The following is a 19,194-nucleotide window of genomic DNA, read 5'->3' as shown; positions in this document are numbered from 1 at the left end:
GGCTCTTGCTTTGTGCTGCTGGCTCAGGCGTGGTCAGAGGAGATGCTTTGAGCTAATGACACCTCTGTTCAAAGTTCAAGCTTTCTTCTGGGAGGAAGCACAGCCAAGAGAAAGCAAGCAGCAGAGGAAACGGATGCGTAAACTTCCTCTTCCAAGTTCCTGGCCGGGCCCCAGTGCTGCTCTCGGGAGATGGGTGCTTGGTGTGCTGAGCTGCAGGCAGGAGGAGGCTGCGGCCGGAGGGATGTTCCTCCTACAGAGTGCATGTTCAGGAGCCCTTTGGTGGCTCCCAGGTCCCCCTCTCAGAGGGGTGGAGGAGATTCCCCCTGTGGGAACAGCTGCTGGCTCAGAGCCGCTCTGCACGCTCTGCTTCTTCCACTTTCTCCACCCCAAATGCGTTGGGTGGTTTCTGCCTCTGCTCTTCCTCGAGGCACCACTGAGTCCCTGCAGCCCATGTGCTGCTCCTGTCAGAAGGTTGTCAGCCTCCTGCCAGAGGTTGGCCCCGATGGTCCCTTGAGCACCAACTCCCTCCCTGTTATTTTTTTTGCACACCGTAGGTATCTCTGTGGAATGGAGCTGAGTTGCAGACCTCCACTCGGGTCTGCAGCATTCTTGGGCTGGGTGAGGACAGAGGTGTGGGGCAGCCTGGCCCCTGGGAAGCTCCCAGATGAACTCTAAATGTTGAACAATCAGAGGGGTTTAAATCCACAACATTCAAGCCCGTGGTTCCCTACTAAGATAAGAAACAACAAAAACCCTTTTAAAACCAGCAGTGATTTCAGCCGTTTCCTACGGTTTCCCTTTTCTCCCACATGGCTCCCGGTTCCTGTGGCACCAGAATACATCCTCTTTGTGGAAATGCTCTTCCTCTCTGCTGTTGTTTCTGGAGGACATCGGCACAGCCGCGTTGCTGCCAGGGCTGTGGGTCGTGCAAGGGGGGGGAAGCGGAGGGCAGGGACCTGCCTGCTGCTCCCGGCCTGCAGGATGTCTGCTCTTTGTGCACAGGGCCGGGAGCAGACCTTGCTTCTGTTTCCTTTGCAGCCCCTCTAAGATGTGCCCTCTGCTCCCTGGCTGTGCTGCTGATCCCTTTTCCTTCCGAAGGCGTCTCCTGGGCGCTGACCACTCTGACCCCACTTCTGCAGCAATGGGGAGCCCAGCGCCGGCCCCACCTCTCCCTTTGGACTTCACCTTTCTATTGTGGGCTCCCCCTTTCATTTCCCAACTTCTCCCTCCTCCGGTAGCCCGTGGCAGCTCCTGTTGTGTTCACGTTCCCCAGTGGCTGTTTCTGCTTTTTCTCACGCTGAGCTGCATCCTCTTGTTGTGCCCCTTGTTAAGTGTGGTGTGCATGCAGCAGGATGAGGATTCTGGGGAGTAAGGCAGGGATGAGCCCTTTCTGAGTTAGATAAATTCTTTGTAGAGTCCTTCCCCTCGCAGGATCCAGGTTCTGTCTTGCTGTGTTCCTTCTCTTTGATCTCAGCTTTTTGAGTTACTTCTTAGCAGCTTCTTCCTAGCTTCTACCCCATTCGTGGACCATTAGCCACAGGACTGTGCATGGACATCTTGCTTTCATAGAGAAGAATTTTTAAATGGTCCCCAGGTAAACCTGGCCTGTGAACAGGTCAGGCACCTCTGCTCTCAGCCAGAGCTGACTGTGCAGTGTTGCAGTGTAGCTGCTCAAAGTGCCAGGCAGTGTTCCTGTGCAGCTGGACTCCTGTCCACCATGTGCATTTTTCTATTCTGATGCCCTGTCCACCTCCTCTTGAACAGAGGCAGTCTTTTACAACAGCTTCCAGCATCTGAAACTGTTGTTTTGTGCCTCTCCATCCAAATACAAACAAACCTCTGCCGAGAGCAACTGTTTCCTTTTTCACCTCTTCCATTTCTCCTCAACTCTCCCTTACTGCTATGGCAGCTTTGCGTTGTTCAGAAACACTGCGTGCAGAACACTGTGCAGTGTCATTTGCTTTGCCATGCTAACCAGAGCTGCTGCCCATTGCAGATCATCCTGTGGATTGGCCTGGGAATGCTGATCATCAGCACCTACACCACCTTGTCTGCCACTGAAGACACGCCGGTGAAGACCGAAGTGGTGGGCATGGAGCACCTGGAGGGAGAGGAGGACAGGTTCGAGCAGGATGCTGTCAAACTCCCAGGTATGTGGCTGCTCGAGTCGTGCTTCCAGCTCTGCTCCCAGCTCCGCCTGCTGTGAGCACTGGGTGATGCCCAGGCAGCTCCCTGCAGGTTTTGCCCAGGAAAGCTGTGCTTCCTGGAGTGCAGGCTGGGAGCTCCCGTGGTCCTTTTGGGAAGGACGGGCAGGGTGCAGGGCTGGGATCCTTTAGTGGGAGCAGAGCGTGGATGTCCCCATGAGGTGACCAGTGCTGCCCAAGGACAGCCTGGTGCTGGCTGACCGTTGCTGTTCCCAGCATGCTGCCAGCACATCCTGCTCCCTGTAACGAGCCGTTCACTGCGCTCAAAGGCATGTAAATTTACGGGCACTGACTTTTTTTGGTTGTGAGGTTGTAAATTTGGATTCACATTTAGCTCTGACAAAGCCCTTGATTATGCCTCAGCTCTGTTTACGGGTCCACGTTATTTATTATTTGTTTACCGTGGCCGTTGATGGAATTACAGCCGAACCTCCCTTCCCCAGCTGCAGGCTGGCCTCGCAAGGCCACCACGAGCAGGTGTCTCCTGACCCCGTGCTGCCCCTCCTCTGTGCCTGCGTCCTGTTTCTTTATTTTATTTTTTGCTCCATTCTGCTCAAGCTTTTTGTTCTTTGGGGGCCTTGAAATATCCTCGCCCAGATTGAGAACGGAAGCGAGAGAAGGGCCGTCTCTTCTGGAGCTTATCCTCCCTCCCTGTTGTTGGCTGGGTTCCTGCTGAGCAGCTCTGAGCGTCTCTGACAGCGGTGCTGCCGCGATAACATTCACTCCTGGGTCGCTGCGTCCCTGGCAGCTGAGGGGTTTTCTGCCTCTGCTCTCACAGCTCACCCGAGATGCGTGCGCCTTCCCAGGCGCTTGCTGCCCGTGAACTCTGAGCAAAAGATGCTCTCAATCCCTTAATCGTGCTCACTCAGCAGGGCTGGGAGGAGGGATGCGATTGAATTCTTCCGTCTCGGTTAATTTTGGAGCAGTAATGGCCAAAGAACAGCTGCTCGTTTCAGGAGGAGTCGCTAATGACACGCGTGCTTGTGGCTGGGAGGATAAAAGAAGTCCCATAAAGGATGGTGTCCGCTGGAGCTGCTCCATCTCTTTGCCACTTCTTCCCCACGTGAAGCACTGTGGGGAGCTGCACTCCATGGTTGCGTGCCGTACCCACACTGCTCCGAGCTCGGCAGTGCCTGCACCGCCTGGGACCGGCTGCTGGGTTGTGTCAGACAATCAGAACCATGGCTTGGAAAGGACCCTAAAGATCACTGAGTCCCAAAAGCCATGCCGTGGGCTGTCCCCCACCTGCTCAAGCTGCCCAGGGCCCATCTACGGCCTCCAGGGATGGGGCACCAGCACTTCTCAGGGCAGCAGCGCCAGGGCTTCACCTGGGTAAAGAATTCCCTGCTGGGACCTGGCAGCACGGTGCCCCAGCGCTGGGGATGCGCAGCTCTGCCTGCCCCCATACAGGAGCCGTGGCCGTGCGCCGTCTGCCTGCTGCTGTCAGAGTGCAGGGGGAGCTTTATGGGCTCCTTTGATGTTGAGCAGCCCAGAACTGTGCAGACTTTCATTAAAGCCCTGCCCTGTGGGCCCTGGGATTATGAATATTAGAACATTGCCCTTTTATGTGAACACGTATTGACCGGCGAGCTCTGAATAGTGTTTTTACTAACGACACCCAAGTGCCCATTACAGCTCCAGCCTGTATTGCTTGAGGTTTACTGTCAGCAGCTCTTCGGGAAAGGTATAAAACCCCTTTCAGAAGCGTTCAGCTGCACCATGCAGCGTGTGCACGGATGGTAAAAGGTTGCTAAGCTGCCTGTGGAAGCTCATGAAGGCAATTATCCATTAGGAGGAAAAAAAAAAAAAAAGAAGAAAAAAAAAAAGCTAATTAGGCAATTTCTCTCTGTATTTGAAAGCACCCTAGAGGGTCTCATGGGGCGGATTACGATTTTGTAATATTTTTCAGCTCCTTACTCCACTGCTGCTGCTTCGCTCTCTGCCTCTCGCCTTGTGCAACGTTGGTAACAAAGCCCCGATTCACGCCGTGATGCAATGCACCCTTTCCCCACTGCACCACGAGCCCCACTCATCCCATACCCCGTGGGTGCGGGTGCCACCAGGTTGCCCTCTTGGATGCTTTGCGTTGACCTCCAAAAGAGCCCATCCCGGTGCAGCTCCACCAGCAATGGCTGCGCTGTGTGCTGGAGTGGCCCTGAACATGTGCGAGCCATGGATTATGCACAGCCCCTAATCGCTGTAGGAACAGCTTGATGCTGCTGCAGCTCTCCCCGGTGCTTTGTGCGAGCGAGCTTTTAATAGCGCCTGTGACACAGAAAAGGCAACTATCAGCCTCCTGTAATTTGGGTTCGTTTTTACTGCTGGTGCGTCAGGAGACAACTGTGAACTAATTTCAGGGATGCCATTTGATAACCTTGTGAAATCTGTCACCATTTCAGCCATCAGGGGGGAGCTCTCCTGGGCGCCGCTTGGCCGGGGCTCGGTGCCTGCGTGCCTGGGGGCTCCTGTGTGCTCCAGGCTGTGCGGGGCGGCCCCGCTCCATTCCCTCCCCCGGGGCTCAGTGGGTTGTGGCGGGCCGGCTTGCTCCCATCCCCACTTTTCTCCTATTATCCACTTTCAAAATGGGGCCGCTCCTTTTTGCTGGGCTGAAGTTCAAGCGGGCCGCGTCCCAGTGCTGCCGTCCCCAAGAGGTGCTGCTCCCCGTCCCCTCGCGCCGTCCCCAAGCAGGATGTGTATGGGATGCATGGGTGCACGACCCAACACGGTCACTGCTTCGGTGGACGAGAGAGCTGTGAAAACCACGTGAGGAGGGATTTAATGCCTTTCTGGGACCGCTGCTCCCATCCGAAGCAGGAGCAGGGGGAAGGGAAGCTTTTAGGCTGCTAATCATGAAATTTTATTGCAGCCTGGAGAGGCTGCTGGCAAACCACAACACATCGGCGCGCACACGCGCTCACAAATCAGCTGCAGAAAGCCCCAGCAGCCCCCCCACGGCCGTGAGTGCGAGCGGAGCTGTGCTGCGGGTGAGCCCTGCGCGGGGCCGGGCGTGTTGCTGTAAGCCGAGGAGCTTTTATAGCCTCTCAGCCTTTGCCTGTAAAGTCCAACGCCGCTCATAAAACATTAAGAGGCACAGCATTACTGTAACGCTCTCCAAAGGGACCTGAAGGGCGACTAGACAGTTAGAGTGATTATTACACATCCTGAGCAAAATTGTTCTCTGCAAACCACATACAGCCCCTCGTAGATTTCCATGCAGCGTGAGAGGTCGTTAATTCACGCCCTGATGATGAACTTAATTTTGTTTCCTGCTGAGCAAATGACGGCTTAGAGGCAACTTTGTCTTATTATGGCATGGAGACTTTGGGTTTTGTTTGTGTTTTGTTTTTCTTTCTGCCTTTCCCCGCATTGTTTTCAGAGCACGGACCGTGGGAGCCCTCTCCTGATTTACGATGGAGCTGCTGCAGCCACGGGGCTGCTTCCACCTGCTGTAGCACACTGGGCATGGCACTACAGGCTGCGGGCACTGCGCCCGCTCTGCCTTAACTCCCCTGCTTCCCCTTAGCGCGCACGGCTTCCTTCTCTCCCCAGATTTTCCTGTTTGTTTTTTTTTTTCTTTCTTTTTTCCCCTCCAACATCCTATTGCGTTACGGCCACCTCTGGTCGTGATTTCCTTCTGCATTTGCAGCGTTCTGCAGCTCTGATTTCATCCAACAACACTTTCCCCCGTGCGCAGCAATCTCCGCGCTCGGCCGACCAATGAACGACGCCTTTCCTCTGAGAGACTCAATAACGTTTTGCTGCTGGGCCAGGCTTTTCGCTGGGAACATCGGCGGGAGCCGCGCCGAGCGCCTCCCTGCACGGCCCTGCATGCTGCTGCCTCCCAGGGCGCACGTCCAGCAGTGGGCAGCAGCCCCTGCTCTCTGCGCCGTCCCGCACGGAGCATCCTGCCCTGACCATGGAGCCCTGGGGAGCCCCTCCGTGCAGGCGGCCCCTTGGGATCGGCCGTGGTTTCTCAGAACACCCGCATCCTTTCCTCCCACCCTCGCTGCAGAACGTGGCCGGGGCAGAACTCGGGGCCAAGGACTCCAGATTTCTGGCTGAGCCCTGCATGCTTTTGGCACGGCTCCTTCTGGGCCAGGATTTGGCCTTTTTCTTCCCCGGCTTGGGTAAGGCCCACGCAGCTGAAGTTGTGGCAATCACTTCTTTCCCATGAGTTCATCTTGTAATAAATCGCACCAGCCCTGTGGAGGGGGAGGAGAAAATTGAAAGATGTTTATAGAATTAATTCCCCAAAGGAAATTGCATGGGGGCGGGCAAAGGGGGGGGGGGGGGGAGACTTGGGAATTTTTTTTGTTACAGAAGATGATTTTTTTCTTTTTTTCTTCAGTTCGTTGGATGGAAAAAAAATCTGCAGTTCAACTTCAGTGCTGGGAAACAATTCTGTTTCCTCCTCTGCTTCTGTCCTGGGGAGCAGTGTGTGCCAGGCTCCTTCCCCCAGGTCCCCGCATCTCCTGGGGCTTTGTCCTCACGGTCTTTCCTTTCTGCTCCCCAAAACCTGCTGCTCCCTTCCCTCTTCTTCCAGGGGAACGGCAGAGGTTGGGAAAATGCTCTTGCACTGCTATGAAAATTGAAAGGAATACATAACAAAACAGGCGTGGAGCTGCTCTGCGGTGTTCTCCCAGCATGGGCGGGTGCTGGGGGCTGTGCTGGGCCCCCGGGTCCCCATGCTCACAGCCCTGCAGCGGGCAGCCCGGGCGGATGCTACCATCTGGCGGCTCGGGCTCGCAGCAGCTCTTGCTCTGCACTGCTGCACTGGGGAAAGGAGCAGCGAGCAGAACAAAGCCCCGGCCCCGCTTCGCTGGCGCTGGTGGAAATAGAGCAGCCACGTGGAGCAGGGCTGCTGTGGGCACAGCAACCACCTGGGTGCTGTCGGGGGGTTGTCGGTGCGGCTGTGCGTAACCCCTTCCACTAACGGTGCTGCGTTTCCAGAGCAGAACCCGGCGGTGGAGGAGGCGGAGGATGACCGCCATAAACCAAAGCTGCTGGATGAGAAGGAGGAGATGGAGCAGCCGCAAATCAAAGTGCCCATGGAGGTACCCGAGAGAGACGAGGAGAGAGGAAAGCCAGAGGAGAAAGTGCAGCTGGACCGGCCCGACCAAGGTAAGGAGGGATGTGGGGAAGGGCCGTCAGCTCTGGGACTGCTTCGGGTAAAGGTTGTGATCTCTGCTGGTCGCCTCGTGGGCTGAAGACGGTGCGCTGTAGGATGCTCTTGGGGCTGGTTGTGAATGCAGCCTGTTGATGAGGGAGCAGATGCGGGGGGCAGCGGGTACCCAGGCACGGCCACACACGCCGTAAGCCCACTGGCACGGGGCAGCCGAGCCCTGACCCTGCTGCCGTACGCTCTAGGCATCGCCCTGCCCATGGGGGAAGCACATCGCCACGAGCCGCCCGTCCCGCACGACGAAGTGGTGGTGGACATGGGGAGGGAGCGCGAGGACTCTGTTGAGAACAAGCAGGCGCTCGGAGGAGAAGAAGGAAACGCACCGAAGGCGGCGCCGCGTGAGCCAGCCGAGCTGCATCCCCAGAAAGAGGCACAAGGGAAAGAAGCGATCGCTGAGAACCGAGCGCGGGGAGGGACTGAGAAACCTGTGAAGAATCTGAAGAACGCCCCGGAGGTGAGCGTGCCGAAGGACAGCCGGCCATACAGAGAGCAGGAGCCGGGCAGAGCAGCACAGGATGCCAAGGCTCGAGCTGCCGGGCTGGCCGGTGAGAAGAATGCTGAGGCTGCAGGTGATGGGGAGAAAACGAAGCTGCAGTTCCCCAGGAAGGCGGAGGAGGCGGTGAGGTCCCTGGAGAAGGAAGCAGATCCCGGTAAGCTCCCTCTGTGTGGCTCTGAACAAATCCTCCGGTCCCGTAATGTGCCCCCAGTGACCGGGCAGTGTCCTTGCTCCATCCTCCAGCCCGTGTTTCCTTCTCATTTCACAAGATGAGCACGTGAGCGTGCACAGCCCCTTCAGCAGCTGCTGGCAGAAAGGAGGAATCTGGTGGCTTTGACAGCTACTGTAATATCTGTCAAACAGTTGTTTGCCAGCCTGCTAAATGTCAGGTGCCGTGCTGTTCCCGTGCGTCTCCCAGCTCACTGGGGATGCGGAGCTGGGAGATCTTGACAGGTAACACATTGCTAAGTGCCCATCTGAAAGTGACTTAGAGCCATTTGTGCATTTTAATTGGCTGAGGTAGTTAGCACTGGCTGGCTGCCACGAGTCTATAAGATTGTTAAATATTTTTTTTTTTTATGACTTCCCTCGCAGTCATCAGGTTGAATATAAACTGTGCTGGCACGGGCAGGGACAACGCGATGCAGAGTCGCCGTGTAGAACCTTGAGCTCCTCCCCGATGCCAGCACCTGTCGGTTTGTTCATCTGCAGGTGAAAAGCCAGAGCTGCCCCTCCTGGAGCGCGTGGAGCCAGCTCAGCCCCAGCAGCTGGAGCAGAGGGAGAGCCGGAACGGCGAGGACAGGCAAGCGGAGAACGCAGAGAACAAGCTGGAGGGTAAGAGCAGGACGTGGGCTGCCAGTGCAAGATTCCTCTGCAGGAGGAACGTGCCAGCCCTGCCAGGCCTGGCCCTGCTGAGCACATAGCTTTGGGCCAGAGTCACCTCGGCGACGGCAGCAATTAGTGCCTGTCTGCAGCTGACGCCTCCGGCGGAGGTTGGCACGTTGCTGCTGGAGTCCCTGGCACGGTGAGGCCGGCGCGAGGCCGTGAGTCACAGCTGCTCTCTGGCTTCCTGCTCCAGTGCCAGCAGCCCTGACTCGATCCGAGCACGGCCAGCCTGAGGCCGTTTGGATTCTGCAAAACACGGGCAGAGCCCTGCAGGGTGGGGAGCCCTGGGTGCCCCCTGTGCGGGGCCGCGCGCCCACCTGGCACCGCGCTGTGACCCCGGCGCTGCGCTGCCCTCGGTGAGCCCCAGTGCTTGGCTTTTATGGCCGCTGATGTTTTGATGAAGGGTGCCTGTTAGAGCCCAGCCCGAGCGCTGGCTGAGCTCTGCTTCCCGACATCAAAGGGGAGCTGGGAGGCAGCGCAGCCTTTGTTTGCGGGGAAGAGGTGTGCCACACAAACACGGAGCTCCGCGTGTTTGCGAAGCTCTCAGCCAGAAACGCTTTGATTTGGCGTTAAACCTTTGCCTGCTCTCAACCCCAACCGTTCCCATGCTGCGCTGGGACCGGCAGGCTCGGAAAGGGAGATGGCAGAAATGCTTTCATTGTTTATTTTGAACCAAGTGCGAAAAATAAACAGATCGTGAGGAGTCGATTGTGCTCTGAAAGGCCGCGCTCCCCCCGCAGCCCCACATTCTGCAGCGCACTGAGAGGGGAATTCCGGAGGCCCTCTGCTAACAGCACCGTAACGTGAACTGGAAATCCTTCTCCGTAATCAGTCTGTGGGTGATTAGCAGGACAGGGGTAGGCGGCTGTGCTGGGAAGGGATTAACGTGAGCAGCATCCCGTTTTAATTTAGATGGCGTTTTACAGGCTATTAATTTTGACATTATTTCCTTTGGGGCGTAACGCTGGAGAAACACCTCAAGTTTGGGGAAAAAGCTGTTGGCTGGTGCAGGAGGCGAGTGCCACGCGCTCGTGCTCTGCAGATGGGGTGCACCCAGTGGCTCCTGAGAGGAGAGCAGCAGCAGTGCAGCACTGGGACCATTCTGTGCGTGTCGTGGAGCCGACGGCGAGTGAATCAACCTGAGTCACTGCCGCTCGGCCTGAGCCGTGCTCTGCTCTGTGTAACTCACTCCGTGGGGTCTCGCTGGTGGGCAGCATTCCCAGTCCCAGTGCCTGGAGCTGCTGGCTGGCGCTGTGCTTGCAGCCTGCCCTGGGGCTGTGCACAGGCTGCCGGCCCCCTGCTGCCACGTGGGACGTGGTGCTCCTGCAGTGCCCGCAGTCAGAGCTGTGCAGGGTTGTGCCACGGCGTTTCCTGCTCTGGAGGGCTGGGGGCTGGCTTGTCCAGCAGCATTTCAGACCGGGACTTTCCTGCTGCAGAAAGCCACTGCCGTCTCTCCGACGCTCAGAGGTGAGAAGTGAGGATTTGGAGTCATGGATTTTTTTCTTTTTTCTGTTTCTAGAAGCAGAGCAGGCAAAAATGCTTGATCATGCCATGCTGCTGCAGGTGATCAAAGAACAGCAGGTGCAGCAAAAGCAGCTACTTGACCAGCAGGCAAAGCTGCTGGCTGTGATTGAAGAGCAACACAAGGAGATTCACCAGCAAAGACAGGAGGAGGGAGGAGAGGAGAAGCCAAAACAAGGTAAGGAAACCACCGGGGAGCGTGAGCCCTGTGTGAGCTGGGCTCAGAGCAGCTTCAAAATCAGGCTGGGAGAGATCCAGGTCCCTCCAACACATGGCAAAATTCGGTCTGCAGCAAGCCATTCCTGACTGTGTTTGAGCTCCAAGGTGGGGACCCCCTGTGCAGAGATAATGCTGCTGCTCGTGTCTCACCCTGTTTCCCCACCTGCCCCTTGATGGTGATCTCATTCTTCAATCTCATGTTGTGCACAGCATGGTGGGAGCAGGGAACCTATTGCTCTCTGTAAAAAAAAAAAGGTTGTACATGTCAGTTTTTCTTCTGCAGCAGAAATGCAACAGGAGCCTGCTGTGCCTCTCTCCAAGAGTAAGGAGGAAGAGAACCTAGGAGCTAAGCAAGAAGCTGCTGCAAACCCACCGGGTAAAGAGCCACCGGAGCACCCTGTGCTGGGCGCAGGCAGGCAGGCTGCTGAGTCAGCTGAGCAGCGCAGGGTGACAGCAGGAAGGCTGGAGGAGGCTGGGCACGGGCGTGAGATTCCTGGGGTTCCTCCCAAGGAGCGGAAGGTGGCACAGCAGGAGATTGACAGGGCTGCTAGGAATGCTGCGGAGAACTCGGATCCCCTTCACGGAGATGCCCAACGTGTTCCAGCAGCCAGAAACCACCTAGAAAAGAAGCCCTTGGCTGAAGATGCAGGAGGAGGTCATGAAGCCAAAGCTGGAAGAGACGTCCACGAGAATTCCCTGAAAGCTGTGGAAGCAGCTACAGTTCCTATCCAAAGAGAACAGCTGAGGGCTGCCAAGGTTCAGGGAGTAGCAGGAAAGACTCTGGAAAGAGACTCGGGAATAGACCTTAAAGCCAAAGCAGTGAGTCAGGTGGAGCCCAAAGACCTGGCAGTTGCACTGGACTCCTTGAATAAACGGAACGTGGCAGGGAGTGAGCAGCACCTACGGGAGCATCCGAGAGCTGCAGATGCTGAAGGGGCTGACGAACAGCAGCCGGCCTCACGGGGGGAGCTGGCCATCAAAGGGCAGGTGAAGGAAGAGGATCCTCAGCAGAGGGGGGTGGATGCGGCCCAAGACCCTCAGGAAGAGGGCAAGCAGAGGCGTGTGGTCGGAGGGCTGGCAAATGGTGCTGAGAAGAAACCGAGCCCTGAGAATGCTGCTGCCCGAAAGCTGGAGAAAGGAGCGGCGATCCCTGGGGACCAAAAGCAGGACGGCGACATCAAACCAAACCGGGACCTGAAACTGCAGGCGGACCTCGACCTGCGGCGAAGGAGGCGGGATCTGCTGCCTCGCCGGGAGGAGGAGGAGGAGGAGGAGGAAGCCGCACGGGGGGCGGGGGTCTTCATTGGCCTCAACCCCCTTCCGGATGTGAAAGTGAACGACCTGCGCAGCGCTCTGGAGACGCGCCTGAACCAAGTGGCAGAGGGAGCGCAGCAGGTGGTCCACAGCCGGCAGATCAAGCAGATGACAGAGGCGGATGGGAGCATGTGAGAGGGGGGCCGTGCGCCGCGGGTGGCTCGGGGTGTTGGCCGCGGGGGTGAGGCTGGCAGGCTGCGCAGGGGAGGCTGCAGTTCTCCGGCTGTTTGCTGCTCGGGCAGCCGAGCCAGCTGTGCGTTGCTGGATGCAGCGTGCGATCCGCGGGGCCTCCTGGAGCTGCGAGTGCTCTGCGGGCTCCTGGAGTCCCTGCAGGGTCGCACCTCCCCCGTGTGCCTGCAGAGAGCTGAGGAGGTGACAACCGTGCAAGCAAAATTCCTGCTCTCCTGTGGCTTTCAGAGGTTGCCATTGAACTTGGTTCCCTGGCAGCTTGCAGGGGCTGTTTTCAACATCTCGTTCATATCAGATTGCCTTCTCCCTCCAGCTCTCTGCTCCCCCTTCAGAGCCAAGGTGTCTGTCCGTGAGGTTCCCCTGCCTGCTTGGAGAGGCTTCTCTGGGTTCCTCCACCCAGGACTTTGGGGCAGGGCTCTGGGTCTGCAGGAGCAGAACTGGGGAGAGATGCCTGACTTGTGAAGGGTCTCGCTCTGGAGCAGCACCAAGGCAGATGGAGTTGAGGACAGGCTTAGCTAATTGCTTTGGTGTTTCTCTTGAAATGGGAGCTGTTAGTCTTGCATGTTTAGGAGTTAGTTGTGGTTTAGGGACCTAGTTTAGTAGAAATGCTGCCTTAAACGGGCACAACTGCTGCTGTTGTGCTGCCTCTACTCCCAGGGATTTAATTGGTTGGCCACACACTAGCAATAATGATGAGCTCTGCTCTCTCTTCACCCTCTCTGTATGCTCGCACTCTCATCTCTGCTTTCAAGCTTGACTTCTTCAGTCCAAAGTGCATTTCAAAGCTCAACCCGGGGGCTGCAGACCGCCCCCTCTCCAGCTTGATTTTTCTGCAAGAGGCAACTAATTAAGGGACAAAACACGTGGCTTAAAAGGGCGGACTCGAGGGGCTTGGCTCAAGCATACCTACCTCTTCTCTGTAACTCGATGGAGCTGTTTGTTTTTTGTGTTCTTCCCAGCCTCGTTCCATACTGTGTTTTACATCCATAGATGTCAGTACTCTGCCCCTAAAAATGTATTTTATGAGCAAGGAAGGGAAGAGCTCTGGTTTGTTGCAGGCTCCCAGACAGTGGTTCATCCCATTGTTTTTTATTTTCACATCCTGACTTGCGAATGTAAGAAATCAAATCCCAAAGCTCACACTTAGAACGGCTGACGTTTCCCAGCCTGGAGTCTACAGACCTCATCACTGTGGTGGTTTTTATATCAGTATCTCAAAAGTGTCTTTGGTAAACTAACCTCGTTGAGTTTATGTCTAGTGGGACCCCCTGGAGCCAGAGACAAGGCGTCACCAGGCCTGCAGGACAGCCACGCTGTTCTGTAACCGGGCCTCGGCTGCGTCGCTCATGTCTGCTCCAGCAGCCAAAGACTGCTGTGTGCCTGGATGTGCGCCTGTTGCTTGGAGGACGTCCTTGAGCTGAAGAGACGCAGAGCAACAGCTGCGACTCAGCCCCATTTCTTCACCACGACCTCCCACGCCGCTTCCCCGTGCGTCTCCTTGTGACTGCCGGAGCCTTAACCCTCAGGACTTCATTGTACAAGTGAGCTTCTCCATCGCGCTGTCTTAAAGCACAAACCCAGGAGCCCCGCACAGCAGGGATTGGGCAGGGCAGGGGCTCCCGAGCACATTTCTCAGTGTGAGAGCCTGCAGCGAGCTTTGTCATCCCCTGCAGCACTCAGCTGCCTTTCTACAGGAGGAGGAGCCTTCCCTTCTCACACCTTGCTGTGTGCTGGGTCCACCCCAGGCTCTCCCATCCCGCAGGACGAGGACGTGCTCCTGCCCTGCGGTGGTGCTGTGCATTTGGTGATGTGGATTTATTGCTGAACGTCTCTGTGGCGTTATGGATTTGTTGGCGTCGTCTCCGCGAACACAGAGGACCAAAGATGCTCTGACATTCCCCAGCAAGCCAGGAGGGACAGCACAGTCCCTGCATGGCCTCTCCTTGCCAGGGACCATTTGTACCGGGTCTGGAGGGGCTGGTGGGAGACTGAGCTGTGCAGATCAATAAAATAAGCTGAAGCATCTGCATCTGATTTTAATTTTTTAATAAACGGGCCGCGGTTCCCACACAGGCATTGCTGAGCGGGGAAAAGCTTCTGCGTGGGGGCGAAGGAGCCCGGGGCCGGGCCCATAACGCCGCCAACCCCGAGCTCCACCCCCCCGCACCGCAGCTGCAGTCGCCGCTGTCACCTCCGGCACCTCAATCACTTGGCCGCCGCCGCCGCCTGCGGAGGAAACCGAGTGAGCGCTGCTGCCGGTACCGGTACTCTCCCCACCCGGAACCCCTGAGGCAGCACCCCGGGCCTACCGCGCGGGCGAAGCACTCCCGCAGGGCCTGGAACTCCCGCAGGCAGACGTCCCGCCGTAGCTCCACACTTCCAGCGGAGGCCGCGGCCACGCAGCGCCCGTAAGCCGATGCCTAAAGCGGGAAGAGGAAAGAAGCGGGGTCACCGAGGCCTACCGAGGTGTCTGGGTCACTGAGAATGCTCCCGGCCCGGCCCCACCTGCTCCCCGCAGCCCGCCAGCAGTGCGGGGAAGCGCCGCAGCCGCGCTCGAGCCCGGAGCCAAACGCCTCGACCCGACATCGCCTCATACTTTGGGCGCCGCCATGATGGCGGAAGAGCTGTTAGCCGCCAGGCCTGCTCACCCATGTGCCCGCCCTCTTGGCATTTTGATAGGGGGAACGCTGAGTCTGTCAGTGCTCTGCTTGCTCGGATTGGCTAGAGTGGGCGGCTGACGGCGTGGATTGGTTGCGCACAACACCCGCCTCCTGACCGGCTTCAGATTGGTCGCTCGCCAGATGTAGCTCTGATTGGCGAAGAGCCTTGCTGTTTACTTCCCGTCTCCCGCCCCTTTGCTGCTGGCGTCAGCCTCGGAGACCGCTTCCGCCCGGAGCTCCGCCCTTCCTGACTGCTGATTGGCGGATTCGGAGAACCTTGCACTCTCATTGGTGCGCTGCGTTTTCCGGAAGGCGGAAGTTTGAAGCCAAATTGGGGCCGGGCAGGAACTGAGTCGGACTGTCATGGCGGTGCCGTTGCGGGACCGGTTGTGCTTCCTGAGCCGGGTACGGGCCGTGCTGGGGCGGGGGGGCGGCCGGAGGGGAGGGGGGGCTGCCGGGGATGTGGCGTCACTTCGCCCGTCGCGATGTCATCGCCGCATCCCTCACCCATCCCTGCGCCGGGTCTCCTCTGCCCAACCGCCGCCCAGCCCCGCTCTTGGCACCGTGAGGCCTTCACCGGCAGTGACGTGATGTCACCAAGAGGGGCCTGACGTCACCGTGGGGACGTGACGTCACCAGTTATCCCTGGGGGGTGGTGGTGGGGAGGGTTCCGTAGGCAGCCCTCACCGTTCCTACTCTTAGCTGCCGGTGCTGCTGCGTGGCACTGCGGACGAGGAGGGGCCGTGCCCCGGATTCGTGCTGGAGGAGATCAGCAGTATCCTTTGGGGGAGCTGGGGCCGGGTGGGAGCTGGTGATGGTGTGAGATCCATCCCTAACGAGCGGCCCAGAGATCTCTCGTGAGTCGGCAGGCAGCAGCCAGTGCCTGCTGGAGTTCCTGCTGGGCCGGCTGCGCAGCGGCTCCTGCCACGTCAAGCTGAAGGTATGGCATTGCTGCGGGCTGGGGGCAGTGGCGGAGCTGTGGAGTGGACTCTTCACCCCAATGTTGGACCCCCAACACCCTGTCAGGTGCTGAAGATCCTGCAGCACACGTGTGCCCAGGGTTCACCCCAGTTCCTCCTGCAGCTGAGGAGGAACGCTGCCTTCATTCGGGAGGCTGCAGGTAATGGGGTGAGGAGTAGGGCGGGGGGCAGGGAGGGGCTCTGTGTCGGTGCTCCTATGGCTCTATGGAACAGCCTGGTGCAGCTTCTGCCCTGGACAAGGCCGGGTTCAGCCCCAGCCTGCTCATCCTCGTGCCTTGCAGCATTCACTGGGCCCCCAGATCCCCTCCACGGCAACAGCTTAAACCAGAAGGTCCGGGCTGCTGCACAGGTGAGTGCTGGCCCTGTTACCTCTGTGCCTGGGCACTGCAATGGAGGCTGGAGCAGCTCCCACTCCCTGTGCCTGGTGCTCCTCAGTTCTCTCTCAAGCATCTCTCTCTCCTGGCAGGACTTGGCCAGCTTTCTCTTCTCGGATGCTCTGCTCCCAGCCGTTACCACACTGCCTGCCCGTCCCCTGCCTCCTGCAGGTAAGTGCAGGCTGTGCTGTACCCCCAGCTCCAGTGCTTTGCTGTGGTCTGGCCTCCTCTTATTGCTTGCTGGTGCATTGGGACTGATGTCCCACAGCTCTGCCTGTTACAGGCTGAGAGTATTGTGTTGGACAGAGAATTGTACCCAGGTAAACAGAGATACAGGCTGCCATAAGTGTTCTCTTCAAGTGCTCTGGCTCCCATCTCCCCCATGCAGATCCAAAGGCTCTACTGTGCTTTCTTGGGGAGGAACAGCAGTGAGGGGAGACCCAAAATGCCTCTGCTCTTTCTGATTGTGCCTCATACCTCCCCTAGGCATGGGTTCCAAATCCAGTCCCTGCAGCTCCATGCAAGGATTTGGCTTCAGCAGCGAGAGAGGCGGCTCCGGTAAGTGCCTCTGAAACTCTTGCTGGGCATTGCCCTCACCCTGCAGGGGTGCTGCCCCCCAGAGACTTTGGGCCAGACTCTCAGCTTCCCAAGGCTCTTTCCCAGCCTCAGCAGGTGAAGCCCTGCTCAGCACCATCCAGCGAGCAGCTGAAGCGGTGGCCAATGCTGTGCTTCCCTCACCGGAGGGACCCCGGTCTCACTGTGGGGAACTCCATGAGGATGCCTACCAGCCTGTGACAGCTCCTTCTCCTGCCAGGAGCCTGGCCAGCTCAACCAATCCACCTGCAGCCACTACAGCTCACATTGCCCGAGGTGCGTCACCCCCTGTGCTGTCCACCCCACTGTGTTTTGGGGTGGTTTGGTCTCCTTCTGGGTCACTTCCTGCTTTGCTGTTGCTGTCCTTTCAGTGAGCCACCAGCCGGGGCTGGCGGGGGGCGGCTGGGAGGAGGCAGACAGCGGGCACAGCTCCCAGAACTCCTCGCAGGAGAATGGTGACCTGAGCCGCACCTCAGACACCTACAGCAAATCGGGCAGCGACAGTCACTCTGGGGCCAGCCGGGAGCTGGTGAGCGGGGCTGAGAGGTAAGAATGGGGATCTAGGCACACTTCTCTGTGTGCTCTGAGTTCTTTTGAGATGGTTTCTCCATCTGCACGGTGCCTTTTTTTTTTTTCCATACTGTATTTTCCATCTCCTGGAGCTGACAGGCTCTGTTCTTCTGGGGGCGTTTGTCCTCCTGGTCTGGACAGCCCTCAGGCAGATAGAGCTGACTGCAGAGACGCTGCATGCATAGGAGGGAGCAGGGCTGTCCCCATCACTGTGCTTTCCCTGTGCAGGGTGGATGCTGACAGCCTGGGTGATTGCCTGAGGGAGGTGAGCCTGGTGTCAGCGCTGACCCAGGGTGCCAGGGTCTTCCTGACCAGGGAGGAGGCACAGCACTTCCTCAAGGAGTAAGTGCCCAAGGTGGATGCTCCCCAGGAGTGTGGGTGTCTGTGGTGTGGGCTTGGTGGGGCAGCGTGAGCCCTGCCTGCTGGCCCTGACTACAAGGCCAAAGTGCTCGTGGGGTGCTGCGTGTGTCCATAACTGCTGTCTCTGTGCCAGGTGTGGGCTGCTGAACTGCGAGGTGGTGCTGGAGCTGCTCAGTCGGGCCCTGGAGGACCCCAGTGACAATGTCCGCATGGTGAGTGCCCACGGGGCTGCTGCTGGTTTGCATCTGCCATTGGGGGGCTGCAGGCTCAGGAGGGACAGGGGAAGCAGCTCTGCCAAGCTTGGAGATTTTGGTGCCTGCTGCCCTGCTCAGCTCTTGTCCCCCTACAGCGGTCCATGAGCGCCATCTCATCCCTCATGTGCTCCGACCTGCTGGCTCTGGACCAGATCTTTGCAGGAACACGACAGCAACTGCAGCAGCTCAGCCAAGGCAGCCCCGGCCCTGTGGCCAACCGAGCAACCAAGGTGACTCCTGGGACATCCCCACGACTCCTCCCCAGATGGTGGTGCACTCTGTGCACTTTGTTACCCTGTCCCTGGGGGCACCCCTTGCTGCCAACCCTTGGAGTTGGTTCTGTGCATAATGGATGGGCAGTAATCGTGCCCCGGGATTGTGCTGCTGCTCCCAGAGCCCGCAGACCCTTCTGCCCTGAGGGTGGCTGCAGGCACTGATGCCCAGGTCATGGGTCCCTGAGAGAAGATGCTGGGGCCAAGCCCCTCATACTGCTGATGCTCACTGTGCCCTGTTTCACCTCTCCTCCCAGATCCTGCGGCAGTTTGAGGCTCTATGCAGAGGCCGCCCGTCCCCTAAAACCTCACGCCCGTGCTCAGCTCCATCTACCCTCGCTGAGGGCTCAGCCCCATGCACCGGGGACCTGCTGACAGACATCCCACCCCTGCTCGATGAAAGCATCCTCCAGCCCCTGTCTGCACCCACGCTCCCTGGCACTGCACCAGCTGTGGAGACAGAGCCGGCATTGGAAGAGGAGCCCTGGGAGCAGCCAGGCCCCACAGCAGTGCCTGTCGCACACAGACAGGAGGCAGCGAGCAGGTTGGTGGGGGATGTGGGCACGACAGCAGTGCCCACCCGCAGCCTGTCCCTGTTTGCTGGCATGGAGCTGGTGGCACTGCCGGGCACGGCGCTCACCCTGCACTCACCGCCTGCGGAGCCGCGGACGTTGCCACAGCCCCAAGGTGACACCATGCCTGATCCAAGCGACGCAGAGCCCTCAGCCTTCTCCTTCCTCAACGCATAGCTGCCTCCGGGATCCTGCAGGGCTGCAGGCGATGGCTGTGGGGCTCAGCGTGGGCTTCTCACCAACAAGCAGCCCTATGGAGACGAGGCAATGGGGCTGCACTTGGGCGCTGCCGGGGAGCTATAGGATATGAAATGGGGCCGGTGGCAGAGCTTTAAGGAGTCTGTCACTTCCCGTTCTGGGAAGGTAGGTGGCCCGGCCTGACCCGTGGGGGTCCGTGCTGCAGACCCTGCACTCCTAGGGCCGGGGACGCCCTGAGTTGGACGCAGGGTCAGAGCTGTAGGGGTCGCGCTGCGGTGATGCTGGTGGGGCCGCAGCCGGAAAGCACCAATAAACCTGAGCCCGGATGGGACCTGCGGCTGCCTCCGAGT

General features: G+C 58.5%; 3 protein-coding genes across 7 annotated transcripts in view; 2 read left to right on the top strand and 1 right to left on the bottom strand.

Moving 5' to 3' along the window:
• The window catches only part of SLC38A10 (solute carrier family 38 member 10), a 30,876-nt gene extending 16,839 nt beyond the window's left edge, over nt 1-14,037 (top strand). Inside the window, exons 11-16 of one of the 2 annotated variants that reach the window (XM_052687780.1) lie at nt 1,997-2,150; nt 7,155-7,325; nt 7,572-8,036; nt 8,594-8,716; nt 10,287-10,466; nt 10,794-14,037. In XM_052687780.1, the coding sequence (XP_052543740.1) occupies nt 1,997-2,150; nt 7,155-7,325; nt 7,572-8,036; nt 8,594-8,716; nt 10,287-10,466; nt 10,794-11,956 (2,256 nt within the window). In that variant the 3' untranslated portion in view covers nt 11,957-14,037. Of the gene's footprint in view, nt 1-1,996; nt 2,151-7,154; nt 7,326-7,571; nt 8,037-8,593; nt 8,717-10,286; nt 10,467-10,790 lie in introns of both variants that reach the window. The other variant, XM_052687779.1, reaches the window with a different exon arrangement.
• A 2-nt stretch (nt 14,038-14,039) lies between these two features.
• Nucleotides 14,040-14,883, bottom strand: NDUFAF8 (NADH:ubiquinone oxidoreductase complex assembly factor 8). Of its 2 annotated transcripts, none has more exons than XM_052687791.1 (3): nt 14,516-14,883; nt 14,320-14,430; nt 14,040-14,236 (listed from the first exon to the last, which is right to left on the bottom strand). In XM_052687791.1, the coding sequence occupies exons 1-3, from the start codon at nt 14,660-14,662 to the stop codon at nt 14,216-14,218; spliced, it is 279 nt and encodes a 92-aa protein (XP_052543751.1). In that variant the 5' UTR covers nt 14,663-14,883; the 3' UTR covers nt 14,040-14,215. The 2 variants fall into 2 exon arrangements, with proteins under 2 accessions (XP_052543751.1, XP_052543752.1); XM_052687792.1 differs by having other exon boundaries at nt 14,323-14,430.
• Nucleotides 14,884-14,963: 80 nt separating this feature from the next.
• On the top strand, nt 14,964-19,175 carry TEPSIN (TEPSIN adaptor related protein complex 4 accessory protein). 3 transcript variants are annotated; one of them, XM_052687785.1, is made up of 13 exons: nt 14,965-15,075; nt 15,373-15,445; nt 15,519-15,610; nt 15,697-15,790; nt 15,932-15,999; nt 16,117-16,195; nt 16,511-16,582; nt 16,688-16,894; nt 16,990-17,164; nt 17,417-17,530; nt 17,682-17,760; nt 17,898-18,032; nt 18,332-19,175. In XM_052687785.1, the coding sequence occupies exons 1-13, from the start codon at nt 15,034-15,036 to the stop codon at nt 18,821-18,823; spliced, it is 1,722 nt and encodes a 573-aa protein (XP_052543745.1). In that variant the 5' UTR covers nt 14,965-15,033; the 3' UTR covers nt 18,824-19,175. The 3 variants fall into 3 exon arrangements, with proteins under 3 accessions (XP_052543746.1, XP_052543745.1, XP_052543747.1); XM_052687786.1 differs by lacking the exon at nt 17,417-17,530 and having other exon boundaries at nt 14,964-15,075; XM_052687787.1 differs by having other exon boundaries at nt 15,040-15,075; nt 15,521-15,790.
• Nucleotides 19,176-19,194: the final 19 nt, after the last annotated feature.

Source organism: Tympanuchus pallidicinctus, unplaced genomic scaffold (genome assembly GCF_026119805.1).
Source record: "Tympanuchus pallidicinctus isolate F22 unplaced genomic scaffold, pur_lepc_1.0 scaffold23, whole genome shotgun sequence".
Taxonomy (NCBI): Eukaryota; Metazoa; Chordata; class Aves; order Galliformes; family Phasianidae; genus Tympanuchus; species Tympanuchus pallidicinctus.
This window is presented reverse-complemented; position numbering and strand designations above follow the sequence as displayed.